We start from the raw sequence: 23,081 nt of genomic DNA, 5'->3' as shown, positions 1-23,081 counted from the left end.
CTTACAGCTTAGTTTGTTAGTTACTTAGAGTTACAGACAGATGTTGAATTAACAATGAACCCTCATGGTCTCCTGTCATGCTAGTTGTCAAACCTCCACATCAACACAGTGAACATCAATAGCACAAATAAGTAACAAATTACTTTTGTGCAAACTCAATGACAACATGTCATCTCAAAGAAAATGTTCCTCTTAACGTATTAGGCTGCAGACAGCTTTCAGTGAGATGATGATGACATCTGTCAGGGCCGAGCATGTGATCAGCTGCTATTCTGACACCATTTACTTTAAGTCCATAAAGAACACGTAGATTTGAATCAGTAACATTACAGTCATTAAACAAATTCCTTCAGTAAACATGGAGTCTCATTTTAGTCCTGGATCCTTCACGTTTGTCTTCAAAACATTCTGAGCTATAGCTGCTGCCATCTTTGATCTGGATGTTTTCAGGTATTGTTGAATCTAGTTGTCAAACTCTTAGAGCGTCAATCATGAGTTAAGTCCCTCAAATACCTCTCACTGTGTGGAGACATTCATGCACAATCGTTCCTTTAGGGCATATCTAGGTGGAGATTTAGATGATTGACAGCAAACAGGAATACTGCACTCATTCCCTCTGTCAGCTTTGCATACATAATAAAGCAGAGTGAAACTAACCTACACATCCATAGTATTCCATATTGTTAGATTAACATTATATGTTGATCTACATGTCAGCACAGCAGCATTTAAAATGACTTTATGGCTTCTTCTTTTTTTTTTTTTTCCCGCTTCTTGATTTTAATTTTAAGCTTTTCCTTCCAAGGACTGATGGTAGCACTAGCTAACTTGCTAAATGGATGATACATAGGTGCAATAGGTCAGGCAGCTTATCAGCTCATGCTAATGAAATGTCCATTTAGCCCCATAACTGCTGTACAGATATTCAACTGATTTACATTTTCAGAATTATCACCAATCAACAATGGCGACCATTTTTTCTTAAGTAGCATCAAATGGGTGTACTCTGTGAATCTTTGAAATCATACATGTCTGCACAAATAACTGCTCTGCCAAGGGATACAGGTGTGCTAAGAAGCAATTATAAAAGTTTTTTAATGACTTCAGTTTATTTGAGTTTATTTTATTTGAGGTGGCTGTTTTCAGTCCTCATACTTTCCCTGCAGTAATGGTTTTTATCTCTGTTCTCTCATTGGTTCATTTGAACTGATTCAGTGTGTCTCAGGGGCCTGACAACTCCAGGCACGTCTGACTACAAGAGAGTCTGCTCTGGTGTCCTGCCAAATTCTAATCAATTATGGAAGAATGGCTTGGCAGCGAGCCACATCATGTGCTACCTGTATGAGTAGGAGTGTGTGTGTGTGTGAGGCTGACAATGTGGAAATGCTTTGTAGAGATCAGGAGAAAGTGTGTGTGCAACTTGCAAGTTTATGTACTTTAATGTGCATTAAATATCTCACTATTACTTCATTTTGTATTTACGACAGAACTCTGGTGTGTACCATGAGACAGAACACACACACTGCTGCTGTTTCCTGGGCCGTTGTGCTCCACTGCGTTAATGCAGGCTGGAATGTCAGAGGGGGACATATACTTTGTTTTTGACTGAACCGCAGCGGGCCGGCCCCATACATGCAAAAGAAAAAAAGAAGTTACACCATTGGTCAGTCGAGTGTTGGAGTGACACCATTGGCTGTTGATGTTTCAAAATGAAGGGCACCAAAATGACGTCCTCAAAAGCACGTTGACCATACACAGGCCAGGCTTCAACCTAGACTTGTTGACATAGTACCACTTATCATGAGCAAAGACAATGGGCTGTGTGTGTGTGTGTGTGTGTGTGTGTGTGTGTGTGTGTGTGCATGGTCACTGGGTCATTAAGTCATGGGACCCTCTCTGATCTTTGCAGGGTTCGTGCCCTATAGAGTGCAGTACCAGGATGTGACAGGGCTGGGAGGTGCAGCTCTTAGCCCCTCTGACCTCCTCTAAGTTTGTCCTTACATTGTCCTTACATTTAAAGATGGAATCACAAATTGACTCCAGACTTCGGACGAATGGATCATCACACTTAAGTCATTTAGTGCTATTCCTGTCTGTGGTAGTATGTTGTAGGACTATGTCAACAGAGCAAATACCTGCATGTTAATGGATAGAAGAGATGGTTAAGTGTAACATACATTGGTCACATCATGTGGCTTTGTCTCTCCTCTTTAAACTAACCTTGTATGAACTGACACATGAACCATCCCATACAGATGTGAAATTCAAGGCTCTGACTGACTCGATGTGCATAGGTGCATAGTCTTATCTGTTCTTCAAAGAGAACTTTTATGTTGAATAATTCTGCAAAACCCCAAATGACATCTATTGGATGTTTTGAATACCAGTATTATTTCATGGTTCACTCCACAGTGTGGAACAAACCTTCTCTTCTGCTCTGAGTGTAAAGTCACTAAACTCATTTTTAGCCATGTTCCTTAATCACATGCCTTTAGATAGTGGCTTCTATCCATCTGATTAAAACAGAAGTGGGCGTTGAAGATGAGGCACAATCTTTCGCCAAGCATTCCACAGCTGCACAGCCCAGCATCAACAATTGCTGCCCTGTTTCCTAATCAAATTTATAGCCGTAACATCTGATGATCTTCGACCACTGGAGCTCTCAGCCCTGACCAACGTCCTGTGTGAGGAATCAGGTTCACTGCCCCCTACACAGGATCATTTTTTAAGAGAGGGGATAACAACATGTCAAACACAGATGAGCATGGAACATCTGTGTTTGTTAAGGATGGAGTGAACTGGGTCAGTGCCACAGAGGAACAAAAAGTTCTCAGAGTTGATCCTGTATGTTTGATTCTCAGTGTCTACATTAAACGGTAAGTGAGGTGATACAATGCAACACTATGCACTGCACGCAGTGCTATGATCAGTGTCAGTGTCTATATTCCATTGAACACAGTCAGACCTGGGACTGAACAACTTCCAAAACCAGAGGGGTCCAGTCTATTACAGCAGCCTACCGAGGGGGTTTTCTTTCCAGGCTTGACTCCTGGCATCCAGAGGCTGAGTCAGTTCAATTAGCTACCCGGCTGACCGAGCTAACAAAAGTTAGCGGTTCATTGCTTAAAAAATCTTTCCATTAGGAAAGGCTGTGTTCAGACCCAGTCTAGTCTGCCTGCTGATGGCAGATTCAGTTAGCAGCAGTTAATTAGCAGTTAGCTACTTTAGCAAGCATGCATGTAGTATAGACTGTATAAAACAGGAAGCACTCTGCTTTGGCAGCGGCAGAAGAAAGAATTTCATTAAATGTAAAATTGGTACACCCCAAGTGCAGGATGACATCATCAACAAGTTTTTATGGTTTATCAGGAAATGACAAACTCTAAAAAAACATGAAGAATAGCTGAAAATACTGAAAACATGACTGTGTTGTTGAAGACACTACTCACAAGTAAGAAATATATGAAAGAAAGTCATGAAGTCATGCAGTGTTAAAGAGTCTGCTGTTGGAATAAAGCAGTTGGGGGGGGTTCAGCATCTTGCTCAAGGGCACCTCGGCAGTGCTCAGGAGATGAACTGGCACCTTTCCAGCTACCAGTCCACCTTCCATACTTTTGTCCATATTAGACTTAAACCAGCCACCCTCCGGTTCCCAAGCCAAGTCCCTATGGACTGAGGTACTGCCGCCCCCGAATAAATGAATGTGGTAGCGCTCCTTCTTACTGATTTAAACGTCAATTTGACTTCATGGAGACTTCAAATCAAATCTGATTTTATTTGTATAGCCCAAAGTCACAAAGTACATTTTCCTCTGAGGCTTTACAATCTGTACAGGGAGTGACACCCTCTGTCCTTAGACCCTCGGTTCCAGTGAGAAAAAACTTGCCCACAAAAAACCTTTAACAGGGAAAAAAGGTGGAAGAAACCTCAGGAAGAGCCACAGAGGAGGGATCCCTCTCCCAGGACGGACAGACGTGCAATGGATGTCACGTGTACAGGACAAATCAGCACAAACATATTGTACAATTACAATGAATGATAAAATTACAATGAATTACAATGACTGACAAAATGACAATGAATTACAATGACTGATAAAATGACAATGAATTACAATGACTGATAAAATGACAATAAATCACAATGAATGATAAAATGATTACAGTAGCAGTGGAACCTGTGATAGAGATAGAGAGACACAGATGCACAGCAGCAGCAAATCATCAACTAACTATAAACTGTAATGGAGATATGGTAGCAACTTCAAAACATTTATTCATTGGTCTGTTTTGTTTTTGTTCCTGATTGATTTCTTCAGCTCTGCATTGTTCTATGACTGAGAATGAATATCTTTAAACAATTTCCCTGCTGGGATTAATAAAGTATTTCTGATTTCTGATTCTGATTCTGATTCTGAACTCAAATAGGCTACAGTTGTGCAAAAGCAGCTACAGTGGTGGTCTATGGCTGAAGGCTACACTAATTTGTTTAGAGGCACAGATCAACACCTGTCCAAACACAGGAATGTAGAAAGAAAGTAAGAATGAAAGGAGAGAGGGCAGCTTTTGTTGTAATGTCCCCGCAGAGTCCTAGGACATGATGGATGTCCCTGAGGAAGAACAAAGTCTGTTCATTCTGACATTCCCTCTGTATCTCTCACTCTCTCATACACTCATAGTTATTAAAGCTCCTTTTCATTTTGTTTACAGCATGCTTTTTTTTCATTTTTGTTTCAAAGCACTCAGGGAAAAATCAGTTGAAAATCACTGACAGCAGCTGGATCTTGTGATGGATTATGCAGAAAGTCTAAATAAGTGTTGACAGAGACAGAGCTGACAGGAAGCTCACTCTGAAACAGCGCTGGGCGAGTGGAAGTACACGTCTATGTTTGTCAGAGGTTTATCACGACAATCAGATCAGATGTCAGGTATTCCCCATGTCCACACTGTAACATTAGACCACGCTTTTAAGAAGGTGTTCCCTTTGGAGAGCATTTTTTTTTTTTTTTTTTTTTTTTATTATATCTTTATTTGGAACGGACAGAGGAGTACATCCACATGGCATCAACAGTAGAACTAAACACTAGTGCCATTCCAGTTTTTGTTTTAAGTACAGAAAAAGTGCAACATCAGGGCTTATAGCTCCAAAGAATGTACAGTCACAAATCGTGGGCCAGACTCTGTTTGACCTTTGCAGATCCTACTATCCTGTAGCAATATAAACTACGTAAGACTTGAGCTAGAACAGCATCTGTGGGAGTACAGTTCTCCTCTTAAGGCCATATTGGCAAAAAAGAAGGTAGAACAGATAATACAAAGCTATGTACAAAACCCGTGGAGGGGATTCCCTGCTACTGCTGTCACAGAAATAATCATCAATAACCAGTCCTCAATTAAATGAGAGAATTACAAAGCAATATTACCAGTGCCACTGAGAGAACATGATCCAGGTACATGACATCAAAGCTCATGGGTATTTGAGTGTTAAAGACTGTGCTTAAGGAAGAAGATTTTTTGCTTGGGACAATCCCAGAAGATATAGTAGTGGTTAGCAGCAGTCGAGCCACATTGCCTCCAGCATGGCCTTTATACCTCTCCTGATACGGACTCCTGAAAAATCTAATAATGTTCTTCCAGCAATGTTCTCTCCAGTCCATGTTGGTCCACTGGAAGGACCAGATATTGTCCCAAGCCTCCTCAGAAATCTCAATCCCAGATTCCCCTTCCCGTTTATCTTTAATTATAGAGTGTTATTCTTGTTGGCATTGGAAAGAGCTGTGTACAGCTTTGAAATGGATTGAGAAGTGATCATGGTCATGGCATTTTTCAGAATGTGGTAAAATTCTGATCCAACATTTTACCCTTTGGAGAGCATTTACAAAGCAACTGAGTGGAAATCCTCCACATCTATTCATTTATTCACTTCTCTGTCCCTTGAAAACTGTTTTCAGTCAGTTATCATTTATAGAGCAGCTTAGAGGGCTGTGTCACTTCAATGTAAACCTGTCATTTCAGAGTACCAGAATATCTATTCATCATTCACAATAGTAACAGGAAATGTCCGTACAGAATCCAAGATATGTTTGATAAAACGGTGTCTAAGTCTGTCCACCAGAGAGCAGTGATACTGACTCACTATTCTTTAGCATATTAAAATGCTTGTTCTGTGATATGTCGTATAAATAGTGTTTGATGTGTAGTTACAAGGTAAATTTCAACTTTAGAATGTTGTAAAATGAATGGAATGAGCAGATTCATACAAATGTTTTTGAGCTGATTTACTTTCAGCACTTTACATGTTTAGATTATCATTCATTTCTTGTATTATTGGAACACTGAATATAGACTTTTATGGAAAATTATAACTTTGTTCACTGAGTGGAGTCAGAGGTGCCCAGGAGAGATCTGACAGAGACAGACAGTGTTTGAAGCACAGCCAGCTCATTCACAGAGCTGAATTTACTGCTTCTAAAAGATACTATTGTCTGCTGATGCCACACACTTATTCTCCGCCTCACACACACACACACACACACACACACACACACACACAGAAAGCTTTTCAAGGCTTTGCTTACACTGTGTTATTAGTGCTTCTCTTACCTGTCCAGGCTGATTTACATCTATAATTATACTGGAAGTCTTTGCACTGTCTCACTCCGAGGCATTTAGAAGTGATTCAAACAATTTCTTGTGATTAAATTGAGGTTACATGTTCATTCTGAGAACACAGAAACATCTCCAAACACTTTATTAGCTTTTAGATAATGTGTGAGATGTTTAGAGGACTGTTCAAACCAGATTGGAGATACCCACTGATGACTGAACTGGACTCTGTAATATAGAGTATCCATTCTTCTGGGACCTGTCATCGATTGATTGGTCAATTCGTTTGATCTAGAACGTCAGAAGAAGTCTTTAAGTGTGACCCATTGTCCAATATTATTTACTCTATTTTCTGTGGATCAATAATATATCATTGGACTAATATCGTCTCAGCTCGAGTTTTAATGGTGTATTGCTGATATAGGTTTAGGAATAAGAAGGTTGGAGTCAGTGTTCCCGTGCTGCACACAGCGCTTCTCTGTTCTCCTCAGTGGAGGTGAAACAGCCTGAAGCTGCAGCCCCACATTTGCTTTTATGAGGCCTACAAGCCAACACAACAGCAGCAGTAAAGTAATTCAATATTACAGTCTACATACCTTCAAAATCTGATAAAATCCCTTCGAGGTGGTCATTCACGGAAAGTTCCGACATCCTGTCTGCGTGCAGAAAGCTCCGTGATGCTGCTCCAAGTCAGATAAGAAAGTCAGCTCTGAAAACCACGAGAACAAACGGCTCCACGCTGATCTGGGCTCTGCTCGTGCTGTCGTCTCGGTGCCGTGTGTGTCCGAGTGAACCCCAGGAGCATCGGTGTGTCGGTGTGTCTGTAGCCCAGCCTCCTCCGCTCCAGTGCCAGCAGCCTGGACCCGGGGGGGACAGGGGGCGGACGCCTGGTGGGCGGAGCCGCATGAAACACCTGGAAAAAATCCTCCGGCTGTCTCTCCCAATTCTGCTTTCTTCGCTTTCTACCCCAGAGCTCCCCTCCGGCCACAGGCGTCAGATGGACCGAGAAGTGTCTGTGTGTGTGTGTGTGTGTGTGTCTGCGTGCGTGCGTGTGTGCGAGTGTGTGTGTGCGCGTGTGCGTGTGTGTGTGCGTGCGTGCGTGCCTGCCTCTCTCTCTCTCTCTCTCTCTCTCTCTCTTTTACAGTAAAATAAAATCATCTTCTGTAAAACTTGTTTACTTTGCTTTGATCTTTTGGAACTTTGAACCAGAATCTGATGACATCATAGTTCCTTTGCTTTGATATTTTGGAATTTAGAATTTAGAAACAGAATCTAATGAGTTCATGGTTCTTTGGCTTTGATCTTGGCTGTGGCCCTGCCTGCCTGTGAGCGAGTGACTGACTGACTGACTGATTTCAAGAAGTTAACTTAGTTGGTGAGTCAATAGTAGTAGTAGTAGTAACAGTAGTAACAGCGGCAGAAGCAGCACCGGCATGGCAGCAGCAGTAGTAATAATCATTGTTACAGACACTTAGACAGACAGGCAGAGACGTGCAGACATGCCTCCATACACCCAGACAGGCAGAGGGGGAGAAAAAAAACGGACCCAAGGACACCTACAGGTAGGTCAGACGGACCTTGTGTCTCTGGTACACCGAGCCGGTCAGTCTACCAGGGGCACGAAAAAATGAAAAATAAAGCAAAATAATAAAAAGAAAAAGAAAATCTTACCAAGTATTTTTTTCAAATATTTCCGCCAGGATCTGGCCGCAGTCGACTGGTTCCGGGCCAGTTCCAGGCTTCGGGTCGAATAGGAAAGTTTAAAAAAGGGAAGAAAACCTTTCTACCAGGGGTAAGGAAAACGAAAAATAATGCATGCAAAATGTTATTAAATGTATTTTTCAAAAAATGTCTTCTGGTTCCCTACCCCGGCTCCTCACCTGCTCGAGAGTTATAATGTCTGGGAGACTACAGGAGTGAGAAGAGAAAGACGAAAAAAAAAGAAAGAAAGTATGGCGGAGCTTCATCATTATTCATTGGCCCCAGTGACAGCCGGTTTGGGCAGGATCCTCCGGCCCCGCGGGTCCCAACACATCCAGGGCCGGGACGGATAGCGCGGATCTGCTCCCGCACTTCCTCCCTGCTCACAGCTCCAGTGGCGAGACTGAGACACACCATCTACCCCAGCAGTCCCACGACAGAGCCCATCACTGGGTAGCGTGTCCCCCCCACTCCCTCCACCCCCCCTCCAGGGGTGTTGGGGTGTCGGTTGTCGGGGACCCACTGGCTCGTGCGGCGGGCCTCCGGAGAGCACACGATGTTTCTCAAAGTCCTTTTCCCATGGTGAGGTGGGAGTCTGGCCCCGTCTGCCTTTCTCCGCCCTCACGCTTAAGCCCGGCTTCGGGACCCCCCCACAGCACCCAATGCACACCGCGGCTACCGCGGTGTGCATAGTGACGGAAAATAACAATACAAGACTCTTTCGAGTCCCTGTAATTTAAATGAGTACACTTTAAATCCTTTAACAAGGATCAATTGGAGGGCAATTTTGGTGCCAGCAGCCGCGGTAATTCCAGGTCCAATAGCGTATCTTAAAGTTGCTGCAGTTAAAAAGCTCATAGTTGGATCTCGGGATTGAGCGACGTCTGCCGCGATGGTGAAGCCTTTTTATGTCGGTCCCAGCCCCTGTCTCTCGGTGCCCCCTCGATGCTCTTAGCTGAGTGTCCTGCGGGGTCTGAAGCGTTTACTTTGAAAAAATTTGAGTGTTCAAAGCAGGCCCGGTTGCCTGAATACCGCAGCTAGTAATAATGGAATAGGACTGGCCAGGGGAGGTGCCGCTAGAGGTGAAATTCTTGGACCAGCGCAAGACGGACGAAAGCAAAAGCATTTGCCAAGAATGTTTTCATTAATAAAGAATGGAAGACGATCAGATACCGTTGTAGTTCCGACCATAAACGATGCCAACTAGCGATCCGGCAGCGTTATTCCCATGATCCGCCAGGCAGCATCCAGGAAACCAAAGTCTTTGGGTTCCGGGGGGAGTATGGTTGCAAAACTGCAACTTTAAAGGAATTGACGGAAGGGCACCACCAGGAGTGGAGCCTACGGCTTAATTTAACTCAACACGGGAAACCTCACCCGGCCCGGACACGGAAAGGATTGACAGATTGATAGCTCTTTCTTGATTCTGTGGGTAGTGGTGCATGGCCGTTCTTAGTTGGTGGGGTCCCAGAGTCCCCGGCCGTGCGGTGGTGTGCGCACAGGCAGAGGGCGGAAAAACGGCAAAGTCCACAGCTAGTCTACCAGGGACACGAAACCCCCTCAGCTGTACCAGGGGCATGTAACTCCTGCCAGCGGGGCTATTGATGTATAACCCAGGGGAGGGTGCTTAAGAATGGGTACACAGGTTCGGCTGGTGGTGCATGGCCGTTCTTATTTGGTGTAGTGATTTGTCTGGTTAATTCCGATGACGAACAAGACTCTGGTATGCTAACTAGCTCTAGCGGTTGGCCCTTGGATAACCGGCCTCGGTTGGTGAGTAGAGCCGTTCGTGACAGGGCTGGGGCGCGGCCACATTTGTGGAGAACCTGGTGCTAAATCACTTGCAGACGACCTGATTCTGGGTCAGGGTTGCGTACGTAGCAGAGCAGAGCGATCTATTGAAAGTCAGCCCTTGATCCAAGCTTTGGTCGGCCACGGGCGACAACATCATCACATTTACTGAGCACACTGATCAACACCTTCTGTCCTTCACTGTATTTAGAGAAAGTAACTCATCTTCTAACAGTATATAAATATACCGCCAAAGTTTTAATTATTTAAAATGTTAAGTTAAACTTAGTAGTAAGTAAGTAATTCAGAATTTCAGAACTGATAAAGTTCTTCTGACTGGAGGTCAGCTTCTGTCTTTTAATGAGATTTAATGTCTGCTTCTGTGACCTCTGTGACTTCTCCTTCCTCCTCAACAAAGCTGACTGTCACACGAACAGTCTCTGGGAGAAGAAGTAGATTTTTCTTTGTCTCCACTTTCTTATACATCAATGGAAGTGACATATTAGCTAAATATCACAGTAAGTTAGAATAAATGTGTGAAATTCAATTTATTTAACTTTAACCAATAAAGTGTGAAATTAATAATATGGCAGGATTAAATACAATATTCATATTTGCTGTTTTCACCAGTCAAGAAGAAAGAAATTAGTTTATCACGAATCAAAAATAACATGAATACTTGACATTACTCACTCATGTCACCTCTTCCCAGGAGCTGCACAGCTTTACGGGGAGAACATGACACCATGTGAGTGTGATGTCACTTCTTCTACCATCACTTCCTTTAATAAAAACAAATAATAAATAAAATGTAGCCTTAAGTAAAAGTTGGCAAGGTGCACACGTCAAGGTGCTCATTGTCAGCAGTGTTCCATTCACTGATTCACTGACTGTGTAAAAAGTCATGATAGCCACATACGTTCCAGTATGCATGGTTAAAACTACAGAGATCCTGTTTTACCTTGAAGGAAAGATCCAGAAATCTGTAACCGGCGTTCATGGCCTGGTGCCAGCTTGGACATTAGATTCCTCTAAGCAAGAGAGTGTGTGTGTCAAACATTTGTGCAGATTGTATTTCACTTTCCTTTCAGGGTGAATGTTTGCATTTTCGTACTTTTGAAAATGAGTTGCAGAATTAGACGTTCAGTGATTTTATGCCTATTTCAGAGAGAGCTGAATGATTTGTTTCTGACTTTTAGTCTTTATTTGACAGCTGAAGATCAACATGTAAGACTGTGGAGAGACAAGGCATGGCATGCAGTACACAAGGATCCAGCCTACATGCGGCACACACAGAAACACAATCATTAGTGCCGCACCTTGTTTAAGATATTTTTATTTGCACTAATACTTCCTGTTTGATGTTGGTGTCAATAGAATTCACATAAAGTCATCAAATTTCTCTCAGTAACATGACGCAGTAACTGTTGTTGCTATAGTTCATCCTCTTTCAGTGTAAAAGCATCTGACTCTCAAAGCAGCTTTCCAACGCTTCTGAGGCAGTCACACACACATACACACACATACACACACACACACACACACACACACAGATACACAGCCTCTGTGCAGATCATGAAAAGCCACTGTGACATTAATCCTCCCTGGTTCAGAGCCACAGGGCTAATAAGAGCCCCTCAACCCCCAGTCCTCCAGTGTGTGTGTGTATGTGTGTGTGTGTGGGTGTGTGTCTGTGTTTTTGTGTGAAAATAAAATCATTTCAAAACTGAATACAACTTTAAAGACTTAAGATTTTCTAGGTTTACATTTCTGGAAACAAATTTGCTTGCTCGTGTATTTTAGAGCCCAGGTAAACATGGCTTTGTGTGTGTGTGGTGGCTGTGGGAATTTAGTCACATGGGTCCGGCTCCTCTCTCTCTCCCTCTCTCTCGCTCTCTCTGAGGCTGCTTAATTGGCCTGTTTCCTGTGATATACTCGATAGTTCCAGACAGTGCATTTTGTGTGCATTTACGTATGTGAGTGTTTAGTATAAGTGTGTGTGTGTTCACTCATGCTCTGACTCGCCTGAAGGAATCTTTTTGCACAGTGCTTGATGTCTGCAGTGGACTGTCAGAGCCAAAGAATTCAAGGCGCACATACCAGAGCAATTTAGATAGAAGGCTCATAGAGGTGATGGAATATGATACATGAAGCATAGCGAAAACTTTTTTCACATCCTGGTATTATTTTAAATATGTCCAGAAAGGTCAGTGAGTCAAACCTGTTCTTTGACAGCATTCTGTTGTGTGATGTTCGTGTTTCTGTTTCTCTGACAGAATTTCAAAGTGCAGCTGAGGGACAGAGATGAAAATGATGTAATTCTCCTGTCTTCATCGACCCGTGCCTCCAGCGCATACTGGGATTGTTTACAGCTACGAGTGATGCAGCTGGGATGGAGGGCTCTTGGATGCTCCCTTTTGAGGTATTCCAGACACGTCCAATTTAGAGTCCTCCAGGGGAGGCCCCAGACGATGTTGGGATTGCACTGTGTATCCCATTTGGTGTGGGAACTAAGAATTGTCTGCATAGAAAAAAAAACATGGGGTCTAGAGTCCTTCAGATGTTACACGTCACATTAAAAAGATGTATGTTTGCATTCTTATCAAATAACATTTTTGGGTTCATCACATGCCCGTTTATGAATCAGTTTGAGGAATTGATTGTAAAGACTTGATGCTCTCAAACAGCATTTTGTTTCAGAATTAGACTGCACAGCCTTTGTCCAGATCTCTCATGTTCCAGTGAATAAATAAGACCAGTCTTCAGCAGCTGATTTGTGGGCACTCTTCTGTCTTATAGACCCATTCTGTGGTTTAATATGATTAGACAGCTGGATTCGGACATAAGAATCTTACCTGGAGCACCTTTACAGTGCATAAACAGCTGCTCAGGGGGCTTGTAAAAGATAATAATAAATTCCTAACCACACACACACACACACACTCACACACACACACACACACATACATACATACTGTATGGACTGTGACTATTACTTGGTGTGCGACGATGGTAATATCGTGAGTTTCAGGTCTTTGTGTTGTAGCAGTCGATGAAGGTAGAAGTTGAATTAGCTTAGTAGCACTGATATCGAAATATTTAAGAATGTAAAACTGTTTGCTTGCTTCAATTGGACAGAATACAGATGGACCATCTCGTACATCTACTTCATTACACTTTCTGTCTATAGTTTTTATACCACAAATTTGCATTACTGTCTCTGCAGTCATGTATAAGATCTCCTTTCCCCTAAGCTTGTGGTATTCAAACTATGAAAATGTCTCATCTGGCTGTCTAAATGTTTGGAATGGAAAAACTTTGAGACAACAACGTTTTATAAGAGGTTTGTGGAGCACCAAAAAAAGTTCTTTTGAGAATTTAATTGTAGTTTTGTAAAACACTGTTCATCAGTCATGAAGGTACTGTAAATGCTCCAGTTAATTGTTCAGTTGTCCACTGAACATAATAGCTAATAATTTATGTTGAAGTATATTTAAATTGGATCATCATTAACCTTTATACATTGTTCATAAACCCTTTGGGTCCTTCAGCTGGATCTTATCAGAACCTCGTGAACGACTTTAAAGTGCAGCATGAACCAATCATCATTTCACACTAAAGGGGTTCCTGGAGGCCACCCAAGGAGATCTGAGTGCATTACTTTTGAGCAGGCCGTTGGAACCTATCATTTACCAGTATACTGTGTAGGCAGTAATATACAGTATTTAATTTAATTATCACACTCTACCTGACCCTGTGTGTTAGCACTAATACTTCAAAGTTCTGTGTGAACTTTGCCAGGGGGATTGACCTTTAAGTGAAATGCTGTTGCTCTGAATTAATTTCCCACACTAGTAATCCTCCAGGAAACTCTCAAACTCTAAGTGTGTGTACATATTTGACCCGACTGGAACTTGGAACACCCAGTTCAGGCTCTAGAAACACCAGGGATGTGAAACTGTGTACATGGGCACACTCAAAGAAACATTAGGTAAATGCTGATGCTTATTTGCCTTCCTGGTGGTTTCTATAGTCTGTGCTTATAGACGGGTCATATTTTTGTGGTTATATCTAAAGTCCAAGACAGGTAGGTGGCAGTTTGTGAACGGTATGCGGGTGGAACAGTTTGGTTGAATCAAGCATGACTCCCAGTTACTCTCAGTGGCTGGGCATGGCCGATGGTCGCAAATTTGAACCTGATGAAATGCAGAATCAGCTGCATGAGAAATGTCCCATTGTTTGGATCTGGTCATCACTTTGACGTTATCTAACCCTGGTTGTGTGGTGGCAGTAGCTGTGATGCAGCTTCTACGCATTTCCTGATGGTGCAGGGAGCCATGGAAGAGCCAAACTGTATAGTTGCATCACATTGCATTATTCACTCATCACTGAGGAGGTACTCCACACTCTAAAACACTGAATGGCAAACGGGGGTGAGGGGAGCTGGTAGTTGCTGTGGGCGTGTCTATACCTGCTGAATGCTGCTACTAACCTGCTACTAACCAAACTTCCCCGGAGTTTCTGTGCTCTGTCGTCCAGCAGGTTCTCGTGGATCGTGGCTGCTGCTGTGATCCTGCATGACGTCCACTACATATATTATTACTGTCATTATTACTACCATATCTGCTACTGTAACCATTTTTATCATTCATTGTGATTCATTGTCATTTTGTCAGTTATTGTAATTGTACAGTATGTTTGTGTTGATTTGTCCTGTACACGTGACATCTATTGCACGTCTGTCCGTCCTGGGAGAGGGATCCCTCCTCTGTGGCTCTTCCTGAGGTTTCTTCCACATTTTTTCCCTGTTAAAGGTTTTTTGTGGGCAAGTTTTTCCTCACTCGAACCGAGGGTCTAAGGACAGAGGGTGTCACTCCCTGTACAGATTGTAAAGCCCTCTGAGGCAAATGTACTTTGTGACTTTGGGCTATACAAATAAAATTGATTTGATTTGATTTGATTTGAATGTAACCGCTGTGAAACAATCAGGAAATAACTTTTCATTTCTCTGATTAATGACAGCTTTATCAGAGTATCAGAGTTTAGTCCGTGAATCCACCTGGGTAGTCCCTGTCTGAACACCCACTAACATTATAAAAACATGTCAGTGTTATTGAATATACGTCTAGTATTTCTTCTTCTACCATTTTTTCCTCGAACACAAACACAAACAAACAATATCCCGTATGAGGTATGAAAAGTGTTTGAGGCGCTACAACAACAGAGAACTCAACTGCACCCGCACTGCACTGTGTTTGATGCCATGTGTTTCCCTGTGTCATTTGTGTATTCATATTTATTGTTTGTGTGTGTGTGTGTGTGTGTGTGTGTGTGTGTGTGTGTGTGTTACCTGGTGTTGTTGTGCTTTTCCTTCTTTTCAGGTAGCGGTCAGAGGTCAGGACATACCACATACCTGTCACCAGAGTCTCTTCAGGCCAAACCCACAGGCAGCTGAGGGGAAAGGTCAAAGGTCATCTATTGTCACACTATCCTGATGGAGAGGAGAGGTTGAATGTCTGCTCCTGAGTTCAATTGAGAATTAGTTGTAAATTGAGTGCAGCGTCTGGGTTAAGGACAGGAAATGAATGCTGTCAGTAATCCACAGTGCATGTATATCTCCTCACAGCAGAGGTAGTACACTAAAGTTTACCACAGGGAAGCCGCATCACTATCATTTAATTCAAATAAAGGAAACTATGACCGATTTTACAGACTGTGTTATTGATTTGTCACACAGTAAAGATAATTTTATAAGACTGTAAAACAGAGCTGAGCCACTGTAGCTGGAGGGGCCTGTAAAAAGACGCATTCCCTGCTCAAAACACTTTGAAGTAAAGTTACATTAAAATGCCAGTTTTTGAAGACCAATAATGTCAAAGGCTATGTTCAAAATATGCAGGGATGAAGCCCTAAGGACCAGCTCTACCAAAAAAAATCAAAATCACCCATCAGAATATTTGCACCACCCGGACCTGTCAGAACTAGAATTCACTCCTGCAATTCACAGTGCTGTCATGACATCGTATGACCATAAATCCATTTAAAATGTATTGTACAAAAGTTACTAACCTAATATGTCAGTTATCAGTGGCCCCATTCTTCCTCAAAATGTTCAATCTAGCTTAGTAAGGTCAGGTTGATCAGGGAAATAGACTTATAGACTGTAGACTAAATAGACTGTCACAAGAGCACGGCATCAAGTATAGTACAACTGGCAGACAGCTACCAGTTGAAGCCAGTTCATGAATATTTTAAGTTTTATGAACAAATCAGTACAGGTAGGTAAGGAATTCTCAGTTTATGGAAATTATGCCAGGAGCTATATGTAACCCAGGTCACTAAAATGAGAGACCAGAGGCTATGTGTTTCCAGAGTGACATTTGAGATACATACTGTAAGCAGGTGATGCATTATCTGGACAAATGATGATTACCGCATGAAGAAGAGCTGCTGCAGGTCAACACGACAAAACCTGAAATCCTTCACATATGAGCGGTGATGTATTACTGTGTGTTACTGACTTGTAGAGATCCACTAAGCTGATGTTACCTGTGAAACACCGCTTCAGTGAGAGCTTTAAATGCTGAATTGGTGAGTTAGAGTTTTAAAAAATCGGTTAGATGAGCGCAGATCATCCAGGTACTTTGCCCTTGTGACACGTCCCACCCTGGATGAAAGCAGCCCCTCTAATCTGACTTGTGGAAAATACAAAGTCTAAAATAAGAACACCATGTTGCTTTCTAGCTGCAGGAGCTCAGATCCTATGGCCAGGCATACATAGACATTGGGGGTGATGAGCACTTTCACACAGAAATAAAATGACAATAAAATAAAAAAAATAGATAAGAACTCTGGAGTGGGAATAAACTTAAAGCACATTTTAAATAGCAGGTTTTAAAAAAAGAGTTAAAAAAGGACAGATGTAGCTTGCCTGATGCCCTCCAGTAGGTCATTCCAGGGTGATTGGCTTGATAGACTGGTGACTGGTCTCCTGATCTGATGATGGTTTTTAATCTATCTTGGACTCTAAAAGGAACCCAGCAGAGGATCTCAGGATCTCAGAGGGTCAGTATCATATAGAATTAAACAGTGGTTGACATTTTCAGGGGACTTCAAAGTGTTGATTAAAATCTTCAAACTGATTGTGTGCATGTGTCGGCGTGTCCAGGTTTGACAGGCGCTCTACCCCAGCTCTGACTTTTTATCCAGTTTTAAGTAAGTTTTTAGCCTTTGTTTTAATCACATCGTTTTGCCCTCTCTGTTCCTACTGACACTTCTTAATGGGCTAAAGAAGATTTTAACCCTTACACCTTTGATAGACAATAGTTGGTGATCGATCAGTTGGATACCAACACGGACTCACACGCCACTGCTCGGCCAAACAAAACCTGCTTTGAACGCTTCTACCGATCGCTGGATTATTTTAACTAAACTGTGTTTTTAATGTTTTTTATTTTATTTTTATTTTGTCACTTGTCACTCTTACTTGGACAATACCAGCTGTCATGGCTGTGTGCGTGGACTGCACCTTTTCTTACTCACAGTTGAAGAATGAGATCCATTGTCTTCAGTCTGAGCTCCAAAAAAGGGACCAGCTGATCGAGGGATTTGTCTCGGTTGCCGCTGCCCAGTCAAAACATTTCTCACATTTACAGTCCTCAACTTTCACTGCACCATCACCATCACCTCCTTCACCCATGTCTCCGGTGGTCTCGGATTCTTTACCTGCTCGCCCAGAGGACCGTCCATGCGAAAAAAACGGCCTCTCTTGTGACTGGGAGTCGGACGTGGAGACCGCGGCCACCACCAAGGCTGCTGCATCTGGCCTTGATGCCTCAACACTGCTGATAGCCATCCAGCTGTCACCAGCTGATCCAGGGGTCTACAGCGGATACGGGCCAAATGCTCCGGTTCACAGCTCCACGCCAAACTGAGCCAACACCTGGACTCAGCCTTCCTGGACTGAAGTGGTGTGACGCGGCCGTAGGAGGGTCTCGGCTGGTCCGTATCCACAACCTCCGTTGGCTATCTCCAACCGCTTCCCCATTCTGCTGGAGGTTGCTTTTGTCTATCCTAATGCTGCACCTGCAGCTTCCACCTCACCTGGCCCTGAAGTCACTTTGGCCATGTCTGCAGTGAGCCATAAAAAGGCTACTCGTCACTCTACTTCAGTAAATGACCGCCGTAGATTGCTAAAGGAAGCCGTAATCAGATGGTCTGGGGGTCTCCCTGGGGCTAGTCTGAAGCAGTCTCCTCGCCTCTGTCCACCTGCACAGACCCCCGAGAGAGGCAGCGCCAACAGAGCATCTTCAGCATCGTCCAGGCGGCCCACACACCTCGTCCCCCCGTCCCCACTTTCCTCCCAACATGTTATCATTGGTGACTCCATAACAGTCGCTTCATTAATGCAGCCACACACTGTTTTTCTGGAGCCACAGTCCCCCACATTCTGGATAAACTTCTGGAAATGATGTACTCGCTCCCGACGTCGATTAAAAGGATCATTGTTCATGTGGGAACAAATGACACCACCCGTCAGGAGTCTGAGCGCACTAAAAATGATTTTAAACTACATTTTGACGTTCTAAAGAACTGTGGAAAAACTGTTTTCATATCTGGCCCCATCCCGTGCGTTGACGGCAGTGTGACGGCAGCGTAGCGAGCCAGCCCTATTCACACGAGAATCTTGAACGTACGTGAGACCCCGCGAAAAACTGTGTAGAAAGGAAACAACAACAAACAGCTTACTTTGCTTCGCCGACGTGGAAGAGCTCATAAAAAGGATCTGTTGTGTCATAAATTATTGTGTGTTGTTGATTCTGTGTCGGATTTCCTTCCAGACTGGACTACTGCAATGCCCTTTACGTTGGCCTCAGTCAGTCCTCAATTACTCGTCTCCAACTTGTTTCCAACTTCCAACAGAGTGCTGCTGCCCGATTTTTAACAAGCACGTCCAGACGCCAACACATTACCCCTGTGCTGTCGTCACTCCACTGGCTTCCAGTCCGTTTTAGAATTGATTTTTCAACTTCTGTTTGTTTTTAACGCCATTAATGGCTCTACTTGTCAGGGATTTTAACTTCTTGCAATTGTGGCAGAGCCCTTCGGGTCAGCTTCTGTTAGAGGTCTCTAGGTCGATTGATTTAAACAGTGGGGTGATCATTCTTTTGCTGTCGCTGCTCCCAGACTGTGGAACAAACTGTCCCTGACATTCGCACCACTACTAATCTCAGCCTTTTTAAATCAAAGATTAAGACTCACTTCTTTAGATTGGCGTTCAATTCTGACTAGGGCAGTACTGTTTCTTAGGTGTACTCATTCTGTCTGCTACTTTCTATGTATTTCTGGAAGTCTTTTAATACCCTGCAGCGCTGCAGCACTACAGCACTTTAATTATATTTGTTTGTTATGTATCTGTTATTTATTGTTTTGTGGCTTTGTTGTAAAGCACTTTGGGTACCGTTCAGCTATTGTAAAGGGCTATACAAATAAACTTGATTTGATTTGATTTGATTCTAAAATGCATGTGGGGCACAAGTTTGCTGTATCTTTGTGTCAAGGACGAAACAGGACATTCTAATCATAGATAGACAGATAATAGTTAACTAATAACACATACGCTGAAATTGGCCTGAGATAAATGTAAATTTAAATGTGTACAGAGAAATCAAAGAAATTAAACATATGTAGTAAAATGAAACATTTGCATAAAGTTGAAATATGTACAGAGATATTAAAAATGTGCAGGAGTTAAACTCTGCAAGTTAAAAATCTGTGGGGTACAATATAAAAAATGTGCAGCCTTTGTCTTCAAAGTACATCTCAACAGAAATCTCAATGGAGTCATAAATAAGTAGGAACAAGTGACATAAAAATTGGTTCCATGATTTGAACAGATCTGCTTAACAGGGCCATGCACAGCAATGAATCCAGCTGTATGCCACATGACTTTACTCACATTTTTCCCATTCATTTAATGTGTTCAGTGCCATTGGAGAGAGAGGGAGCGAGTGAATGAATGATTTTAGAGAAATAAAATCTTATTGTACTGATGCTACAGCTCAGAGGGTTTGTGAATGTAATAGAAAAAAAACACAATGTGGAAATTATTTCATTATGAATGTTATTTTTTAATGTTTTCCCTGTATATTTGTAAAATATTATATACTCACTGTGAAGACTGCCCCATTGTCCCATCATCAGGTTAGTTACACAGTACATAGTGAGTAAACAGTGAAACTGTGCAGCCCTCTAGTGGACAACAGGACACTCACCAATCTAAAGTCTATGCTGTGAGATTGTGACGGTGATGGAAGGTCTGCCTCTGTTTCCTTTATTCTTCCCCTCTTTAAAAAAAACATCACACTTTGCTGGGATCTGCTGATATATCTTTCTTACTGCAGGTATGAGTTCTCTAGTCTAGAGGTTTTCAATGTAGGAAGGGGGATTCAGTGAATAAAAGAAAAAATGATTACATAAGTTATTAAAAGGAGATCACAGAATAGCTCAATTGTATGATGACAGTACAGCAATTGAGAAAATGTGTGTTTTTTTGTTTTTTCCACTTTTCAATGGGCGAGAGGCAACCGGGGAAAGTTTCCAGAAAAAAAGAATACACTAATTAGGGAACATATCCAAACAAACATGTTGAAAAACTATTAGTAGACATCTTCAATGATGTATGCATCATTGCACCGTTTGAATCTTTTTTTTTAAGAGTATTGTGTTGTGTTACAGTAGCATGACCTACCACTTCTTGACATTCATCCATCAAAGTTTAATGTTCTGTGTTGTACTAAGATGCTTTGAATGTAGTACACACAAATGTGTAACAGACATACAACTGAAAGAGGCCAGAGAGTCGACAAGTTAACTCAAAGAAAATCTATTTAGTCAAGGTCAACGGCAGCTTCGAACTCAAAAATGCTTTAGTTAAGAGATTGGGGCTACGCCTAGATCAGGGATTGTGGTTGTGCCTGCTGCTATGATTATGATTATTATTATATTTTTTATTATTTATTTATTAATCAACTCAACAGATCATAGCAGATGGTGTCCACCATGAGCTAGATTCTGCTAGGTTTTCTTCTTCCTGGTGAAAAGGGATCTATTACATGTAGAAACTCATTAGAGTCTGAGGGCTCTTATTCGTTTATACTCTCTCTCTCTCACGTTTCTTTTTTCTCTAAGCTATTGTTATTTCTGCATACTCATGCATAATGTCCATTTTTCCATTTTGCTCTTTTGGCTCCACATTCCTCCGCTTTATGAGTTGCTGTTCCACATCTGTAACACGCGGTTCTGCTGTGGTCTTGTTATTCGTCTGGCCTTCTACTTCCAGCTTTGCTGCTACTGTTCTCTGAACACACTGCATGACCTTGAGTGTTCTTTCTAAAGTGAGTCCTTCCCCTGCAGTAATTTGCCCCACAGTGTTTTCATTGCACACTTTTCCACTATTTGATCCTGCAGTATGTTGTCTTGTCGTATGCCAAATTCACATTGGCAGTTGACCCTCCACAGGCTCTCCCAGCATGCTACAGAAGGTATCATGCACCATGTATCTGTGTGTTATTGAACAGTTTTGGCTCATTTTGTTGTCTGTCTTGTGACTTAGACCTTTCATAGGAATGTTAGCAAAAAGGTTATCAAGGGACCATGTCAGATCTCCGACAAAAGGACATACCAACTCAGTCAGGTCATTAATAAACATCCATCCCAACACTGGTCCTGAAACCTGTGTAAAGTAGTTGGTGGTCAGGCAGTGGCTTTCCCTTCTCACACAGCACATATACACGTTCAGTGGTAACGTAGCAGGTTTACCATTTGAAATCCAAAGTAGTCAATTATTCCTTGATTTCACACAATAGCAGACAAATGCAGGCTTCTCATTTCTAGTCTGGAATTATGAGTTAATTAGTTTTCACTGGCTGAAATGACACCTCCTGCTGGCAGATAATAAAAAAAAAGATGGCTGCCGTGAAGTGAGTGTGTGAGCTACAAGCTGCAGTCTGATGGTTCAGCCAGAATTCTCGCCAGCGCTTTATATGGTTGCAGCCCGCTATGCTAAAATTTCAGACCGCAACGGCAATTTCCCCCCGTTACGTTATTTTTAATATAGCGTAACGGCTGTTTTCAGTTTTCGTCACCATCGTCAAAAGTTTTTTTTTTTCCTGCGCACTTCAGCAGTTTTCAAGGTGTCAAAATCAGCTGACGTTTGCTTGGTGCTGTCTTCCTACAATGGTGTAGCCGACGTTTGATGAACCTACACATGCGTACTCTGCGCTGTTGATTTTAGGTTGCTAGGAGACAGATGCCTGGAAATCAGTTCCCCGAGAGAGAGAGAGGGAAAAAAACGACGACTGTGATTCCTGGGCGGGAATGGCTAGGAGGAGATTAAATGTCATTTAATAGTTTTCATGCCATTGTTTTTCATCCTTAAGTTTACATTACAGTTGAGATTATATATTAATTATTTATTAAGGGGGCTGGGTGTTTGGCGCCATGGGTCCCAATGGATTGCATCAAGTGGAGCTGTTTTCTTGTTGGCTGGCTGTTTTATCCACTTGCATTTATCTGTTCTGTTGTTGACACAATTTAGGACAATCTTTTGTCTCATGTCTCTAATAATTGGTTGGTAGGTTATGCTCCCGAAATAACATGATGCTCACGCATTTCTTAATTTCTTAATAGAATAAAACGTGTATTATCTTTATTGTTTGTGTCTGAGTTTACATATCTTTTGACAACACCCTTTGCAGGTAACACACTGCCAAGATCCAAAGATGTAACAATTTTCCACTAAGTATATACAACATAAAAAATGCAATTTATTCCCTCCAGGTACCTCAAATATGGCCCATTTTGGGCACAATTTTTCAAAATTTTCGCATCAAGGAAGGGGGGTCGGGACCCCCCTTCCGCACCATCCCCCCGCTCGGTCGCTACACTCCCTCGCCTTACCCCATTACTCTAAAATAAAATCCT

General features: G+C 42.4%; 1 protein-coding gene and 1 long non-coding RNA gene across 2 annotated transcripts in view; one reads left to right on the top strand and one right to left on the bottom strand.

Moving 5' to 3' along the window:
* septin12 (septin 12) overlaps positions 1 to 7,652 on the bottom strand; it is a 59,603-nt gene extending 51,951 nt beyond the window's left edge. Inside the window, exon 1 of the mRNA XM_027288283.1 lies at positions 7,202 to 7,652. Coding sequence (XP_027144084.1) covers positions 7,202 to 7,256 — 55 coding nt within the window. The 5' untranslated portion in view covers positions 7,257 to 7,652. The remainder of the gene's footprint in view (positions 1 to 7,201) is intronic.
* Positions 7,653 to 7,869: 217 nt separating this feature from the next.
* LOC113747758 (uncharacterized) lies at positions 7,870 to 15,792 on the top strand. The gene is made up of 4 exons (XR_003463869.1): positions 7,870 to 8,167; positions 8,306 to 8,397; positions 12,374 to 12,519; positions 15,479 to 15,792. It is a non-coding gene; the product is annotated as an uncharacterized LOC113747758 (long non-coding RNA).
* The last annotated feature ends 7,289 nt before the right edge of the window (positions 15,793 to 23,081 follow it).

The sequence above is a fragment of the Larimichthys crocea genome, chromosome XV (genome assembly GCF_000972845.2).
Source record: "Larimichthys crocea isolate SSNF chromosome XV, L_crocea_2.0, whole genome shotgun sequence".
NCBI classification, from domain to species: domain Eukaryota; kingdom Metazoa; phylum Chordata; class Actinopteri; family Sciaenidae; genus Larimichthys; species Larimichthys crocea.
The sequence above is the reverse complement of the archived record's forward strand: the minus strand, read 5'-3'. Positions and strand labels throughout refer to the sequence as shown.